The following is an 18,614-nucleotide window of genomic DNA, read 5'->3' as shown; positions in this document are numbered from 1 at the left end:
GATCAGGGCCTGGCTTGTCAGGGTACCGTCGATGAAACTGAGCAATCTTCCGGGGTGCCCGAATGTTACCCACCGGTTCCCAGGAATCGTCCTCGGGGGCGTACCCCTGCCAACGTACCAGATATTGAAGCCGACGACGATGGAGCCGGGAGTCAATAATGTCCTCAACCACGAACTGCTCCTCGCCGTCGACCATCACAGGCAGAGGAGGAGGCACGACACGACCATGAAACGTATTAGGAGAAACGGGTTTGAGGAGAGAAACATGAAAGACCGGGTGTACCTTCAGATGGTGCGGTAACCGCAGCCGACAGGTCACAGGGCTCACGATCCCGGTGATCTTAAACGGACCGATGACTTTTTGTCCCAGCTTCTGCGAAGGAACACCCAATCTCAGGTTTTTGGTGGATAACCATACAGAGTCCCCTACCTTATACATGGGTGCCGGTTTCCGGTGAGTGTCTGCCGACCTCTTGTAACGCTCCTGAGCCGTAGCCACAGTGTCCTTTAGAATCTCCAGATTTTGTCGTAGCTCTGTCAATCGGTCCTCCACCGCTGGCACCGAAACCGCAACGGGTGACCTAGGCAAAACATTCGGATGGTAACCCAAGTTAGCAAAAAAGGGCGTTACCTTAGTGGAGCTGCTCTGAGTGTTGTTATACGAGAACTCCGCCAACGGAAGCATCTTCAACCAATCGTCCTGCAGATGGCTGACATAACATCGAAGGTATTGTTCCAGGGTTTGATTAGTCCGTTCGGTTTGCCCATTTGTCTGAGGATGGTATGCAGAAGACAAACAGACATCAATCTGGAGTGCCGTACAAAACCCCTTCCAGAACCTAGACGTGAACTGCACGCCCCGGTCAGAGATGATCTCGTCTGGTACCCCATGCAATCGGAATACGTTCTGGATAACCAAATCCACTGTCTTTGCGGCTGAGGGAAGACCGGTACACGGAATAAAGTGAGCAGCTTTTGTCAACCGATCCACCACCACTAAAATGGTATTGTGACCGCCTGAGACCGGCAACTCCACAATAAAATCCATTGAGATAGACCCCCAAGGGCGAGATGGCACGGGTAACGGTTGGAGGAGTCCCGTAGGAGCCACACGAGGGACCTTGCACCGGGCACAAACCACACATGAGTGGACATAGTCCTTTACATCCTTTAAACAAGATAGGCCACCAGAAAAAACGGCTCAGAAATTCCTGCGTCTTCTGTACCCCCCTATGACCAGCCAACACGGAGTCATGGACTAACTTGAGAACCCGAAGTCTTACGGCCTCCGGGACATAAATGCGTCGCTCTCTCAACCACACACCATTCCGAAGAACAAGAGTTACATCATTCGGGGGGGCAGCAAGAAATACGTCACCATCATAGGCCAGCTTGATGTCCTTCCACAAGTCCTGGTCCTGGATTACTCCAACGAAATTGGCATCCGATAACACGGTCTGAGACGGGGTTCCAGGCACGGAGTCCACGGCGTGGATTCGGGACAAGGCATCGGCTTTCCCATTACGTGAACCTGGACGGTAGGTAACGATAAAATTGAACTGGTTAAGGAATAGGCTCCAACGGGCTTGCCGTGGAGACAGGCACCTGGCAGACTTAAGAAATTCCAGATTACGATGATCTGTGAGTACTATCACTTGCTGCGAGGCTCCCTGTAAGTGGTGTCTCCATTCCTTAAAAGCTGAAATAATCGCCAACAATTCCTTGTCCGCAATGTCATAGTTCCTTTCTGCAGGGGACAACCGGCGGGAAAAGAAAGCACACGGATGCAAGAGACTCTTGTCCCCAGTCCTTTGAGAAAGGATGGCCCCTAATGCATAGTCGGAAGCGTCGACTTCCACGATAAAGGGAAGTGCGGGATTCGGATGTACTAATATTGGCGCTGAGGTAAAACAAACCTTGAGACGATGGAAAGCTTCCTGGGCCTGGGTGGACCACACAAACTTCTGTCCTTTCTTGGTTAACAGAGTGATGGGACGAACGATCTCTGAAAAGTTACGGATAAAGCGTCGGTAAAAGTTGGCAAAACCGACAAAGCGTTGTACCTCTTTGATGTTTCCCGGTTCCGGCCAGTCTAGAATTGCTTGTATCTTGCCAGACTCCATGTTCAGTCCCTGAGGAGAGATGACATAACCTAAGAATTGTATTTGTGAGCAATGGAATTCGCATTTCTCCAGCTTAATGTACAGGTGGTTTTCCCTCAGCCGGGTAAGTACGGTCTTGACGTGCTCCTGGTGTTCCTGTAGGGAATCAGAAAAGATTAGGATATCGTCCAGATAAATCACCATGAATTGGTCCATTATATCCCTAAAAATATCGTTAACTAGATGTTGGAAAGCCGCGGGAGCGTTACAAAGTCCAAAAGGCATCACTAGGTACTCAAAATGTCCATACCGACATCGGAACGCGGTCTTCCACTCGTCTCCGGGACGTATGCGAAGTAGATTATATGCCCCACGGAGATCCAATTTAGTGAATATTTTTGCCTGTTGGACCCTCTCCAATAGCTCAGGAATCAACGGTAACGGATACCGGTTCCGGATGGTTATTTTATTCAGTTCCCGGTAGTCAATACAGGGTCTCAGAGTCCCCTCTTTCTTTTTCACGAAAAAGATGGGTGCCCCTGCTGGTGAGGTAGACGGGCGAATAAATCCCTTGGCTAGACTTTCATCAATGTACTCTTTTAGTGCTTCTAGCTCAGGTGCCGCCAACGGGTAGACATGACCAAACGGGATCTCCGCCCCTGGGAGTAAGTCTATGGGGCAATCATACGGTCTATGCGGGGGAAGCCGATCGGCTTTTCTTTTGTCGCATATATCAGCGAAGTCATGATAAACCGGGGGTAAAACAGGTACCTGTACAGTGCCCTCCGCATTCGGTGTTACTGGAACCGGAACAGTTGGACTATTGGTCGGACCACTCTGCGGTGGGAAGGATATTTCCTTAGTCTCCCAATCGATGACAGGATTTGTAGACCGTAGCCACGGAATACCTAAAATAATCGGAAAATGAGGAGAAGAAATTACCATGAAAACAAGGGTCTCCTGCTGACCTGGCTTCATCACGCATTCTAGCGGTACTGTTTCCCGATCAACTGGTCCAGAGATTAACGGAGATCCGTCTACTGTCTCCATGGTAACCGGTGAGGATCTTTGCTGAGTCCGGATACCGTGTTTCCTGGCAAAAGAAGAGTCCATGAAATTTCCCCCTGCCCCAGAGTCTATCATTGCAGAGGTAGGTATTAGCTGTCCCTCCCACCGGATCTGAATGGGAAGCGAGCAATGGGTATATTTCCCCTCTGAGTCCTTCGGTGAGGTTGACATTACAGTCAAGGGAAATACCGCATCCAAGTGTCCACTTGCCTCAGAGATATCGGACTCTGCGTCCGTGTTGTCACACTCTGCCATGGCTGCCAATACCTTATTTGGGCGATTTGGACGTTTCGGGCAGTCGATCAAGAAATGGTCCGATTGACCGCAATAGAAACACAAACGCTCACGGAGCCGGTGTTCACGACGTTCGTTGGTCTCTCGCTTTTGCAGAGAGTCCACTTGCATAGGAACGTCCTCGGCCTCCCGTGGCGTCCGGAGAGCGGGTTCTCTGGAAGGAAACGCAAAGTTGTTTACACGGTTTACAGCTGCCCATTTTTCCTTTCTACGTTCCGTCAAGCGGGTATCAATACGCACACAGTGCTGGAGAAACAGTTCAAAATCCCCTGGAGATTCGGAACGAGCTAACTCGTCCTTGATGGTACCGGACAAACCTTTTCTGAAAACAGACAATAATGCATTGTTTCCCCAGTCGGTGTCTACCACTAACCTCTTGAACTCAGTGGCGTATTCAACGACAGAACGCTTTCCCTGACGTAAGGAAAGGAGAGCCGATTCAGCGGTAGCACGGCGATTCGGATCATCAAACATTTGCGCCATTGCGGTCAGAAAGTCATCCAGGTGATTTAAACGAATGTCCCGATTCTCTATCATAGGATTAGCCCAAGCCAGTGCTCGTGAGGTTAATAACATGATTATACATAACACTTTTGACCGGTCAGAACGGTAATAATCAGCATGTACATCAAAAAACAGTATACATTGGTTAACAAATCCACGAAACTGACTACGATCACCATTGAAACGGAATGGGGGTAACCTAGGCATACCGGCAGCTGCTACGGACGTAGTGGGGACGGCTTCCTGAGCCTCCACTCCGACTTGCAAATCCTGAATAGCCGGACCCAATACCTGGTGATCATGGCCCAGCTGTGCCTCCACATCTCTAAGTTTAGTTTGTACCGCCTCCATCTCCTGCTGTAAGGAGTTAATCATGGAAAAGAGCTGATCTACTCGTGTCTCAGTCATTGCCCCAGCGAAATCCTCTTATGGCCTGAGTATAATGTAATACTATTGTATGTTCTGAGGATTTCGATAGCGTTAGGGCAATGACAACCAGAGACGAGTTCTTGGTACAAGATGTTTATAATATGTAACCACGGTAGGTACAGAACGGAACAAACACAGCAGAACAAACACAGGAAATACTTTCCCGAAACGGAGCGAAGGGAATTCCCGGGGCCACGCACCGGACTCCCCCAGGGAGACCACCAGAGCGAACCCCTATACAGGGACTGTCCGGCAATCACCCCGGAAGGCCTAAATGCGCAGCAGCCGGGACACAAGGGGCAAGTGGTAAAGTCCAGAAGTGTCCGTACGGGATGATAGTCCAGAGTGGTTACAAACCGGAAGGAACCGGGCAGAAGTGCTGACCACAGACGGCAGACGGAGTCCGGGCACAGCTTGAAGAAACCGGGTATGGTCCAGAGTCGGTCGGTAGTCTTTCAGGAGGATCCAAAGGCAATCAGGAATTAGAAGCAGCAAGGCAGGAGCACACAGCAAGCAGTATACTCAGGCACTGGACTAGGCTTAGAGGCGGCCTTTTAAGCAGCTGGACAGGAAGTAGGGCAACAGAACAGTAAACTCCATGTTAACCGAGGGCAAGCTTTTGTCAAAAGAGAACTGGAAAACCCGGAAACCTGACACGCTCCTTCCCTTCTGAATCCTCCCGTGCGCCCAAACAGTTGATTTCCACCACATATGAAGTATCTGCGTACTTAGGAGGAATTGCACAATACATTTTAGGGTGCATTTTTTCCTGATACCCGAGTGAAAACAAGCTACCTGGTTGAATTCACAATTTTGTGGTAAAAATGTATTTTTTTATTTTCATGGCTCAACGTTATAAAATTCGGTGAAGCCCCCGGGGGTTCAGGATGGTCACCAAACATCTAGATAAAGTCCTTGAGGGGTTTTGTTTCGAAAATGGAATCACTCGTGGGGGAGCTCCACTATTTAGGCACATCAGGGCTCAGCAAACACAACACGGCGTCTGCTACTGATTCCTAGACAATTTTGTAGTCAAATGGTGTTGCATCCCTTCCAAGCTCTGCCATGCACCCAAATAGTAGAGAGTAGTAGAGAATGGGTTTCACAGCCGCGCCAAAAGACTACTGGATTCTTCTCAGATTAATGTTTCTTTTATTTCATAACAGGTCAAGTCTACGCGTTTCAGGAGAACACAGCTCCCTTCTTCAGGACAAACCAGCAAAGAATCATCAAATTTGCTGGTTTGTCCTGAAGAAGGGAGCTGTGTTCTCCTGAAACGCGTAGACTTGACCTGTTATGAAATAAAAGAAACATTAATCTGAGAAGAATCCAGTAGTCTTTTGGCGCGGCTGTGAAACCCATTCTCTACTACTCTCTGTTATCTGCCTCTTGGGGACCGCTGCCGGGACTTGGTGTTACATGCTGCTATAGGTGTTGTGACTGTCACAACCCGAATTGGTGAGTAGGATTATTCTTTGCTTCACCCTATATATATTGGGGTAAGACCCTATTGCGCTTTCTTTTTCCACAGTTTTCACTTATGCACCCAAATAGTAGAATTTCATCACATATGAGATGTCGGCGTACTCAGGAGAAATTGCACAACAAATTTTATGGTGCATTTTTTTCCTGTTACCCTTGTAAAAATGCAAAATGTGAGGCTAAATTTACAGTTTTGTGGGAAAAAGTAAAATTTTCATATTTTCATTCCACATTGGTTTAGCTCCTGTGAAGCACCTAAAGGGTTAATAAACTTCCTGGATGTGGTTTTGAGCAGTGTGAGGGGTGCAGTTTTTGGAATGGTGACACTTTTGTGTATTTTCCATCACCTTAGCCTCTCAAATCACTTCACTTCAAATGTGATGTGGTCCCTAAAAAAATTGAAATGATTTTGTAAATTTTGTTGGAAAAATGAGAAATTGCTGATGAACTTTGAACCCTTCTAACTTCCTAAAGTTATCTTTCAGAAATTGTGCTGATGTAAAGTAGACATGTGGGGAATATTTAGTCACTATCTTATGTGACATAACTTTCTGGATTAAATTTCCGATATTTTCACTAATACACACACAAGATATTGTTTTCATTTTATCACTATCCTGACGTAGAATATGTCATGAAAAAACAATCTCAGAATCACCAGGATCCGTTGAAGCGTTCCAAAGTTATAACCTGTCGAAGTGACACTGGTCAGAATCATAAAAATGATCCAAGTCACGAAGGCAAGAACAGGCTCTGGTGCAAAAGAGTTAAAAAACTTTGGTTTTGTAAATATTGTTAGAAAAATGAGAAATTGCTAATATACTTTTAACCCTAGCAAAAAAAAAATATTTTCAAAAATGGTGCTGATGGAAAGTAGACATGTGGCAAATGTTATTAAAGGGAACTAACCTCCAGAATTTTGTTATATGGGGCAGTGCCATACTGGCAGTCGGATGCTGAATCCAAGCATACCTGTTGTAGAAAGATGTGATGCTTGATTGCTGAAATATCTGCAATCAAAGTTCCAGAAATGCACTGCACCTTTGATTGGCATGTGCATTGGGGGTGGGTCTTTGTGGGTTGGGTCCTCTCTGTAAATTTCTCCTCCTACATCCTCCATGGTGTGCCCCCTTTTCTTTATTTAAATTTTGCATTGTGCCACCATTTCTGCTGTTGGTGGCATGTGCACATAGCTACAGGGATGATGTCTTCATTAAAATGGCACCGGAGTTCACACATACCTGTACCACTATCTCTGGTGCCATTTTATTGAAGACACTGTGGAAGAATAGGAGTCTCGAAATGTAATTTCACAATTTTTGATTTGACTTCTCGCTTCTGCATTCTGTGTCAGTGTGTGGGTCAGTGTATATCAGACTGCACTTGTATTTTATCCGAGTGCAGTCAGATATTTTGCGCACACCTATTGACTTGAATGAGTGTGTGCACGCTGTCCGATATACGCAGCCAATCGTAGCATGCAGTGAATGGTGCAAACTGATGGTGGGCACTGCCCCTTGGTATAACATTGGAGTGAGTGCTTTCTCATAAAACATTGGATAGCATGCCTATCTATACTCTGTAAGATTACGAAAGTGTCCAAGAATGAGGGCTTCTCAACAGTATTGAAAAAGACTGTTACGGTTGCTGTGGCTCTGGAGACTATCTTCGGATTTCTTGCTACTGCACATGTACAAGCGCTGGAGACTAAGTCCTATCTTGGAGCCATTGCACATGTGCGGGTGACATCATCGCTGACACGAGGTCACATGTCTCTGACACCTTCTAAGCTGATTGGCCGCTGGTCATGTGCTTGTGACACGTGGTCACATGTCTCTGACACCTTCTATGCTGATTGGTCGCTGGTCATGTGCTTATGACGCTTTGCTCGGTGATAGGCCAGCGTGACGTCATTCCTGTCGTTCTGGCAGCGGATTGGCTCTGGTGTCCTCCATCTTGGATGAGGCACAAAGTCTATATAAGACCCTGACGCACGCCGCCCGGTGCTCAGTCCTCTTGGTTCATGCATGAGGGTAGACGCCCTGTGCACGTCCCTCTAGGCATCTCTCTCTCTATGTTAGGTGAGCGCTACCGACAGGATAGCGTTCTTATACCTTACAGCTTCGGCTGGAGTCCGTATCCTTACCTCTTAGTGGAGCGGACATAGGCAGGTCCGGCTGGGCCTTGTGATTCTACTCGTAGGTGGACGTTGCCGCTAGGGTAACGTTCCTTATACTGCGTCTGGCAGTTGTTCGTATCCTCGCACACTAGGGGAGTGAACAGAGGTAGGAGCTTTGTGCGGCTTATACTGCTGTCCGTCTCTTTTGCACCACTAGAAGAGCGGACCTAGGCAGGTGCCATATCTAGTGGTTCGTGTCCTTGCACACTAGTGGAGCGAACGCAGGTAGGAGCTTTGTGCGGCTTTCGCTGCTGTCCGTCTCTTTTGCACCACTAGAAGAGCGGACCTATGCAGGTGCCATATCTAGTGGTTCGTGTCCTCGCACACTAGTGGAGCGAATGCAGGTAGGAGCTTTGTGCGGCTTACGCTGCTGTCCGTCTCCTGGCACCACTAGAGGAACGGACCTAGGTAGGTGCCATTTCACACTCACTGCTTTTGTCTCTGTGATCATTAACAAAGATCATTCCACACACCCTCCAAGTAAGGGAGGAATTGTTTTATTTACTAATTATATTCCTCTGTGAGTTTAACAGAGGTATTGCACTCTGCCATAGTCTGCAGCAGAGTCTTTGCATGGTGGACCCTGACTGTCTGATATTCCTTTAGGTTTTATTATCAGACAGCCCCCCGTAACAAAGACAGTGTAGACAATTCTTCAAGCAGGGGCTGAGAATTTATTTAAGAGTACAAAACAGAGTAGATATATTGCGGGCCAGGGGACAGACCGCAGCGGGGGGGCTACTCGAGACGCTCGGATCCGGGGTCGTTGCGGTGGCTCGAGGGGAAGCCGGACCCAGGCCTGAGCACCCGTCCATCACCCGCAAGTGAAAAAGGGGGGGAGGATTGTTTAATATATGGGAAAAGTTTGTCAGTGACGCCACCCGTGGTATGTGGTGATTGTAGTAACACCACCGCTGCCACTGGAGGTGATGCCCAGGACTGATGGAGTGGGGCAACTAGATGTTATTCCCTCCACGGGTAGGGGAGGTGTTGACCCGGGGTATCCCAATACAGGTGAGATGATGTGAGGGAGGTACAGTCTGCAGAGCCTTGGGAGGGTGCATTCGGATCCCGCACCCCAGTATGGTAGAAGAAGGGCCCTTACACCTGCACTTTATGTTTAAGACTTTTACTGTGACCACTCCGTGTGGAACGGGGAAGTCTACTGTTATTGTCTTTTGGGAGATGTGGCCCGCGAGAACTGACCCGTGGGATCTTAGCAGGCAATTGCGGAGCCCTATCCCCCTTGTTGGGCTTCTGTCTCGCTCTATCTGGGCCTCCTGTGGGACGAGACTTGGAATCTTGTTCCCGGCTGGTTAATTGGAAAGGGTCTGGAAGCTGCACCTCGCCCTAGGGTCCAGGTACCCTGTCTGTGCACGCCCCGGACCGGATTCATTATGTCGGCACTGGCAGGCTACAACCCTGCCCCAGTCCGCTTAAGGTCTCACATGACCGGATCTCCGTTGCCTGTGACCTTGTCCACTGACTGCCACCTAGTCCTTACCACAGTTTCCCTCCACACCTCACTGTCAACCGTCACTCTCTGACTCCAACTCTGACTCTCTAACTCACTGACTCTGGCCCCTCCCATTGCACCTCAGAACCCCTAGGTGGGCGTTGTCATCTTCTTGTCCCCACCCACTGGTGTGTCCCTATTGTCATGGGGGGTGACTAGGCTTTGCTGGCTTATGTTGTGCACCAGGATGGGGATTGTGATGGAGCACCAAAGAGGAGGGACTCCTGCACCTTGAAGAGGGGTGCAGTTATCTGTGACACCCTGATTTTGTCAGGGCGTCACACATACAGGATACAGGGTACAAGGCCCGCAGACACACGCAGGTGTCCAGATACAAAGGCAGTGGGTGGTCTGGTTATCTGGCCCCGAACTATAGTGTAAAGGCTTTTTATACTTGATTTAGACAAAAGGCAACAGTTTGCAGAAAAAGGTGTATATATGTTGCATCATACAGCAATCATGCATCAAGCGGGAAAATGTGGTTATATGCTAAGACAAAGAAGGCACAAATCCAATATGTCAATATACATGAACATCAATACCTAATTCCGTTATAAACCATAAATCTCCATGTTCTTATCAACTAACATCATTAATCACATCACAGCTCTTAGTATGCTCCCATAACTCTTCAATATTGACAGGCCTATGATTCTGGTTCTTGTATTAACCCACTATATTCACGATTTGCGACCATATAATACACATATTCAGTCTCATAGCTCTGAGGCTGTTTCAATTATGGCTTTTCTCTATTCTTGCTAAATGACACTGAGGTCATTTTATGGCTCCATTCTGGGGAGAACTTTCACTTATACATCTCATTAGATGCCAAATTATGGTCCCGTCACCCGAAGTGACGTTCCAGCGATCCCACCAGCGATCCGACCTGGCAGGAATCGCTGGAGCGTCGCTACATGGTCGCTGGTGAGCTATCAATCAGGCAGATCTCCACAGTGATCAGAGACCAGCCACCAGCGACCCATGTAACGACGCTGTGCTTGGTAGCCAGGGTACACATCAGGTAACTATGCAAAGCGCTTTGCATAGTAAAGGCCACTTTACACACAGAGATAAATCTTTGGCAGATCTGTGGTTGCAGTGAAATCATGGACATATTGTTACATTTGTACACAGTCACAAACCTGGCACTGATTGTCCACAATTTCACTGCAACCACAGATCTGCCAAAGATTTATCTCTGGGTGTAAAGTGGCCTTTACCTGATGTGTACCATGGTTACCAGCGTACCGCTGCTTACAGGCTGCCAGACGCTGGCTCCCTGCACATTCAGATCGTTGGTCTTCCGCCGTCAAACACACCGATGCGTGCTGCACAGCAAGAGACCAACAAGCAAAAAATGGTCCTGATCGTTTTGTAACGATCAGCAACCTCGCAGCAGGGGCCCACTCGCTGCTGCTTGTCACACACAGCGATATTGCTGGCGAGGTCGCTGATATGACACAAAACCTGTGACGTTTCAGCGATCTCGCTGGCGATCTCACTGTGTGTGACGGGGGCTTTAGTCTGCTCGAATTGTCCCAGGATCTGAGTGCAACATGAGTACTTATGTCTGCTGAACAGAACACACCTGCTCAGTACAACATGGCTGACCATTCTCTCAAATATTGTAGTGTGAGCAAACCCTAGTATATAAATAATCTGTTAAGTTCTATGGGTGGGACACTTCTTCCTGAGAATCTGCTTCCAGAGCTTATTTTAAATTAATGGGGGGGGCGTTATTAGTGTGAGACATCAGGAGCGCAGACTGTTAGTCATTACATGTCTCAAACTGGTAACACCCCCTTTCATTTAAAATAAACTCTTGAGGCAGATTCCCAGGGAGATCTGTGTGCTGTCCATGAATCTTAACAACTCATCTACATATTAAGAAAATGTGAATTAGGCTATGTGCACACGTTGCCTATTTGCATGCAGTTACGCTGCGATCTGCACCGCAGCGTAACTGCATGCGTCCTGCGTCCCCAGCATAATCTATGAAGATTATGCAGGAGACGTTCGCACGTGGCGTATTAGAGTGCAGCGCTTCGGCTGCTGCCCGAAGCGCGCGTTCTAAGAAGTGACATGTCACTTCTTTCCTGCGCTCTGCCTGCAGCTCCTGTTCTGTCTATGGGAGGGGCTGCACTCAGAGCGCATGAAATCGGCTTTTTTTTTTTTTCATTACGGACTCTTTCTGCAGCGATTTGAAGTGCACGCGTGCTGTTCAAATCGCTGCAGAAATTTCTGCAGGGACAAACGCTACATGCGCACATAGCTTTACTCTGAAATAAGATATCAGATCGCAGATATCCAGGTATCATTTTATTCAACTTTCTATGACCTGCATGTCCATATAGATGGCATAGGATAGGAGGGTTGAACCTACTGACAGACTCCATAGCTATGTGAATCCATTTGTAAGACGCTCCCCCTAGTGGCACATATAAGGTAATATTATTTTATTATGTCAGTATCCATGATGAAAGGATTCCAGATACTAGAATCTACTACTTAACTCAACACCTTTATCTTCAGTAAATAAGTGTTACAAAATGAAAATATCTTGTCGATTTAATAGTTTATTAGTGGTGAATAAGCTGAAAACACAATAATCAGAAAATCAAGATGTATGCGGGAACATCCGGCTTCCATTTTCAAATGATCATTGTAGATATTTCAAATATTTATTTTTTTTCCATTCATAGGGCCGAGACTGTGACCTGCCCATCAATGGATGCATCCAGAATAAATGCCAGAATGGAGGGACCTGCCATGCCAATGACGTCAATAAAGATGGATTCAGGTAATTTAGTCATGTCTGGATTGTTTGAATTTGATTACTGTTCATGCATATCTTGTACATAAAGCAGATAAAGAGAATATATTCCCATGTCAGCTATGAGCTGAAATCCGTCTTATTAACAAATCATTAGTTATCAGATTCACATTAGGGAGTGTAGTATTGCCACTTAGCGGATTGTCTCATTAGATGTAGCCTTTGGTTGTCCTGGAAAAAAGCCAGTTGCCCTTTAATAACCGAAACCAGGCAGTGGTCTTCTAAAGCCTTGAGTCATTATATTTCTGACATTAGAAATCGAAGCATGTATGTGACCTGTTGAAATTAATCTGTACTGAATAATAGCTATAAGCACACCGTTGTGTAATAATACAGAATAGGATTTCTGGAGCCCCTTTTGAAAATCACTCAGCTTTTAATTTCATTGCTAAAAAAAGATTTGATTAGTTGTATAAACTAGATATGAGTGACACATTTTTGAGCATAACACTGGGTTTATTGTTAGTGATCCTTAGATAAAAGCCTCTATTTTGACCATTTCTTCTATTTCTGTTTGAATATTTAATGTTATTCGTACATCTCCATTTGGTAACAAATAACTTAATCTGGTAATAGATATAGCAATTTAATATTGTTTCCTTAAAGAAAAAAACATGAATGAAGAACCTTAAGGCCGGGGCCACATGGGGGATTAATGCGATCCTCACATGACACTCGGCTCATGCTGGCAGCACAGCGGGAGCCGAGTGTCATGCGAGTGTCACTGCGACTGAGGTCCGATCATGCGATCGGACCTCAGCTGCGGGGGGCGGGCTAGCACTGAGGAGGGGAGGGCTGGTGCTGAGGAGGGGCGGGCCGGCACTGCGAGGGGAGGAAGGGATTTATCACTCTCTCTCTTCTGTAGCCGGCTATTGCCATTCTTGCCTGCAATCGCGGTACAGCAATGTACTGCGAGTGCAGTGCGATTTTTCTCTCGCAACATAGACTCGATTGGGTGCGACAGAAACCAGGACCACATTACAGGCGCAGCATGCTGTGATTGTTTTCTCGGTCCGAATAGGGCTAAGAAAATAATCGCTCATGGGTGCTGACACATAGTCTAATATTGGTCCGAGTGGAATGTGATGTTTTATCGCATTCCACTCGCTCCGATTTTCATGCAGTGTGTCTTACGCCTAACACTGTAACACACTGGGAACACTAAACTCAAAAAATGATTGATCATAGAATTATAGAATCATAGAATGGTAGAGTTGGAATGGACCTCCTGGATCATCTAGTCCAGGGGCGGGCAATTAATTTTCCCATGGGGCCGCATGAGAAATTGGGATGGTTTTAGAGGGCCGGACTAATATAATTAGCTCGGTTCTACATATATATATATATATATATATATACACACAAACACGCATATATACTGTGCGTGTATAATATATATACACATACACACAATGTATACATACACACACAATCCCCAAATACTACATCACTACACCCGTCACATACTACACCTGTAATATACATCAGTATACACTACACCTGTAATAAACTACACGTCTATATACTATACCACTATATATTACATCACTACACCCCTATATACACCTGTAATATGCTACATCACTATATACTACACCTGTAATAAACTGCAGCACATCACTATATACTACACGTGTGATAACCTACATCACTACACCCCTATATACTACACTTGTATTATACTACATCACTACACCCCTATATACTACACATGTATTATACTACATCACTACACCCCTATATACTACACTTGTATTATACTACATCACTACACCCCTATATACTACACTTGTATTATACTACATCACTACACCCCTATATACTACACTTGTATTATACTACATCACTACACCCCTAAATACTACACTTGTATTATACTACACTCCTATATACTACACCTGTATTATACTACACCACTACACCCCTATAAACACCTGTATTATACTACACCACTACACCTGTAATATACTACACCACTACACCCCATATACACCTGTAATATACTACACCACTACACCCTTATATACACCTGTAATATACTACACCACTACACCCCTATATACACCTGTAATATACTACACCCCTATATACACCTGTATTATACTACACCCCTATATACACCTGTATAATACAGGTGTATATAGGGGTGTAGTGGTGTAGTATAATACAGGTGTATATAGGGGTGTAGTATAATACAGGTGTATATAGGGGTGTAGTATAATACAGGTGTATATAGGGGTGTAGTGGTGTAGTATAATACAGGTGTATATAGGGGTGTAGTATATTACAGGTGTATATAGGGGTGTAGTGGTGTAGTATAATACAGGTGTATATAGGGGTGTAGTATTATACTACACTCCTATATACACCTGTATTATACTACACCACTACACACCTATAAAACTACACCACTACACCCCCCATATACCACACCTGTAAAACTACATTCCCATATACTAAACCACTACACCCAAAATATTTGTCAAAAGTTACCCCTCTCCCCCAGCCCCCCGCCTGCCCGCCCCCATTGTCCCCGCAGGTTACTAGTAACCACTCACCTCTCTTCTTATCGTTCCCGTCCTCAGACACCTCCGTACGAGCCCCCCGCTGAGCTGCTTCTCCTTCACATGGCCAGGCTGCGCCGACACTGTATTCCTAGGAGCCCCCGCCGCTGCCTCTCTCCATATGGCCCCCGCCTCTGCAGCTTCTCCTGCCGGGCGGGAACTTTTCAAATGACACATGCGCGCCGTACTGACGATATCAGGGCGCGCGTGTGTCACAGAGAAAAGTGTCGGGCAAGGAACAGAGGAGAGATTCCTGCGTTCCGCTGCCTACACTGTGCGGAGCTTCAGGATCTGTCCTCTGTTTCCTGCCCGACACGCAGCGTGTGATGAGGGTCAGGGCCGGCTCCAGGTTTTTGTGGACCCCGGGCGGAAGAGTCCCAGTGGGCCCCATCAACACGCAGACACACATACGTACACATACATATTTAAAGACAAACTCACAAAAATACATATAGAACGGACACATCTATACAGCCATATACACTGACATACATAGATACACATTATACATGCCTACAGACACACAGCTCTGCTGCATACATACAGACACACATAGCTCTGCTACAGACACACATAGCTCTGCTACAGACACACATAGCTCTGCTACATACATACATAGCTCTGCTACATACATACATAGCTCTGCTACATACATACACACATAGCTCTGCTACATACATACACACATAGCTCTGCTACATACATACACACATAGCTCTGCTACATACATAGCTCTGCTACATACATACACACATAGCTCTGCTACATACATAGCTCTGCTACATACATACACACATAGCTCTGCTACATACATAGCTCTGCTACATACATACACATAGCTCTGCTACATACAGACACACATAGCTCTGCTACATACATAGCTCTGCTACATACAGACACACATAGCTCTGCTACATACAGACACACATAGCTCTGCTACATACAGACACACATAGCTCTGCTACATACAGACACACATAGCTCTGCTACATACAGACACACATAGCTCTGCTACATACAGACACACATAGCTCTGCTACATACATACACACATAGCTCTGCTACATACATAGCTCTGCTACATACATACACACATAGCTCTGCTACATACATAGCTCTGCTACATACATACACACATAGCTCTGCTACATACATAGCTCTGCTACATACATACACATAGCTCTGCTACATACAGACACACATAGCTCTGCTACATACATAGCTCTGCTACATACAGACACACATAGCTCTGCTACATACAGACACACATAGCTCTGCTACATACAGACACACATAGCTCTGCTACATACAGACACACATAGCTCTGCTACATACATACACACATAGCTCTGCTACATACAGACACACATAGCTCTGCTACATACAGACACACATAGCTCTGCTACATACATACACACATAGCTCTGCTACATACAGACACACATAGCTCTGCTACATACATACACACATAGGTCTGCTACATACATACACACATAGCACTGCTACATACACACATAGCACTGTTACATACAGACACACATAGCTCTGCTACATACAGACACACATAGCTCTGCTACATACAGACACACATAGCTCTGCTACATACAGACACACATAGCTCTGCTACATATATACATACATACACATTGCTCTGCTACATACACACATAGCTCTGCTCCATACATACACACATAGCTCTGCTATATATATACATACATACACACATAGCTCTGCTACATATATACATACAGACAGAAACACACGCGGCTCTGGGGCCCAGCACATTCTGGGGCCCAGCACATACGGCACCGGGGAGGGGGGGGGGGCTTGCAGGGAATACACCTATGGGGGGAGAAGAGCCCGTACAGCTCACCAGGGCCCATAAATCGGGGGGTGGGGAGGGCACATACCGCTCAGGTCACGGTGGAGAGGGGGCCCACACAGAGCCGGAAAGAAGCACTGTGCTGGGGGTCGCTGGCAGGCACTGCAACTCTCATCTGTGGGATGAGCAGGACGCCGGCCGGTAGCTGCGCCCACATATGAAGTTCAACCAGGAAGTCTTTGCTCCTTAAAGGGACGGCGCTGCAGATTCCTGCCGAGGACTGCGGTCCCCGGAACTCGGCCCGGGGGCAGCAGAACTAAGGCGAGTGGGCCCCGGCCAAGGGGCACCAGAACTGACGAGGCCGAGTGAGCCCCCCCCGGCTCTCCAGGGCCCCGGCATTTGCCCGGGCACTGATGAGGGCAATCTGACCACGCGCCTCCCAGAGCCTGGAGCTCCGGACAACAGGTCAGATTGCCCTCATCAGTGACCGGCCAGCAAGGACGCCCTGAGCCAGGCGGGCCGGTCACAGAGAGTAGGCGGGCCGGATGTGGCCTGCGGGCCGCCCCTTGCCCAGGTCTGATCTAGTCCAACCCCCTGCTCAAAGCAGGGTTCACTAAATCATCACAGAGAGATGTCCTTCCAACCTCTTTTTAAAGACTTCTATTGAAGGAGAACTCACCACCTCTTCTGACAGCCTATTCCACTCATTGATCACCCTCACAGCCTTTAAGATATTTGTAGACAGCTATTAGGTCTCCTCTCAGTCTTCTTGTTTGCAAGCTAAACAATCCTAAAACCTGTAACCGTTCCTCATAGGACATGATGAATGTCAACAGTAGATAATTTTGCTCCTATCTGTTTTACTAGTATCACGGGGTAAGAAATGACAGAACAGGGACTCCTAAGCTGTCCCTCAGACTTGAGTCCTTGCCCTGTCCCTTATCTCAGAGCTAGGCTCGATGGCAGTGAGGTCTGAGCCCCCAGCATGACCCTGACTCCTCTCCAAACCCTGATCTTACTTGCCTTCTCCCCCACCCTTGGGGCGGGCTGGAAACACAGTAACAAAACCCTATAGAAATGACACTGACAAAGAATGAAAACTCGTACACACTGCACTCAAACACAAAGGATAGACTATACGTTTACAGGGGAATAGAGAAAAAAGGAAAGAAGTAAATGCATGACAGGGAAACTTTCACACCACTCAAAATACTAACTACAGATCACCAAAGACTGGATCACTACTTTGACTGGAATCGCTGGATCTATGCTGAAACTATTATTGGCTCAGAACCCAAGCTTCCATACCTTAAATAGGAAAGAGACAGCTGTGAGTGGTAATTAGCAACCTGCTCCTAGAAGCCACACACAAATCCACAAGAATTAACTTCTTAATGGAAATGAATCAGCCAACTCTCTGCTCAGGCTGAGCAACTAGAAGACCTCAGGTTGCCTCTCTTACGCTACAATGTGAACACAGTTCAACACCGTAACGGCACCCCTTGAGTGTGGAACAAAACACCACATGACAATAAGTCTTTTGCTTTGATGATGGAGCATTGACCAGGCCAGGTGGAGGCTCCTGCAGCAGCAAAGTATCTTATTGCCAGACACACACCAGGAGGGAGGAAATGTATGACATTGCTGGTCTAGAGCACATACAGGCTTCTCTTCCGGGTTCTCCTTGTCAGTTTCAGACGCACACTGCCGTCTGAAGCCAGCGATTGAACACCCGGAAACGAAGCCTGCTGCAATGCGCGCAAGATAGAATGAGCGATGAGGACGTCACTCCATGGTATCACGCCCACAGGGGCGTGA

General features: G+C 46.8%; 1 protein-coding gene across 3 annotated transcripts in view; it reads left to right on the top strand.

Annotated features, from left to right (window-relative positions):
* SLIT3 (slit guidance ligand 3) overlaps window positions 1-18,614 on the top strand; it is an 878,603-nt gene that overhangs the window by 766,265 nt on the left and 93,724 nt on the right. For all 3 annotated transcript variants that reach the window (XM_075344498.1, XM_075344497.1, XM_075344499.1), the window contains one exon: window positions 12,280-12,377. In XM_075344498.1, the coding sequence (XP_075200613.1) occupies window positions 12,280-12,377 (98 nt within the window). The remainder of the gene's footprint in view (window positions 1-12,279; window positions 12,378-18,614) is intronic.

This window comes from Anomaloglossus baeobatrachus, chromosome 4 (assembly GCF_048569485.1).
Source record: "Anomaloglossus baeobatrachus isolate aAnoBae1 chromosome 4, aAnoBae1.hap1, whole genome shotgun sequence".
NCBI lineage: Eukaryota > Metazoa > Chordata > Amphibia > Anura > Aromobatidae > Anomaloglossus > Anomaloglossus baeobatrachus.
The sequence above is the reverse complement of the archived record's forward strand: the minus strand, read 5'-3'. Positions and strand labels throughout refer to the sequence as shown.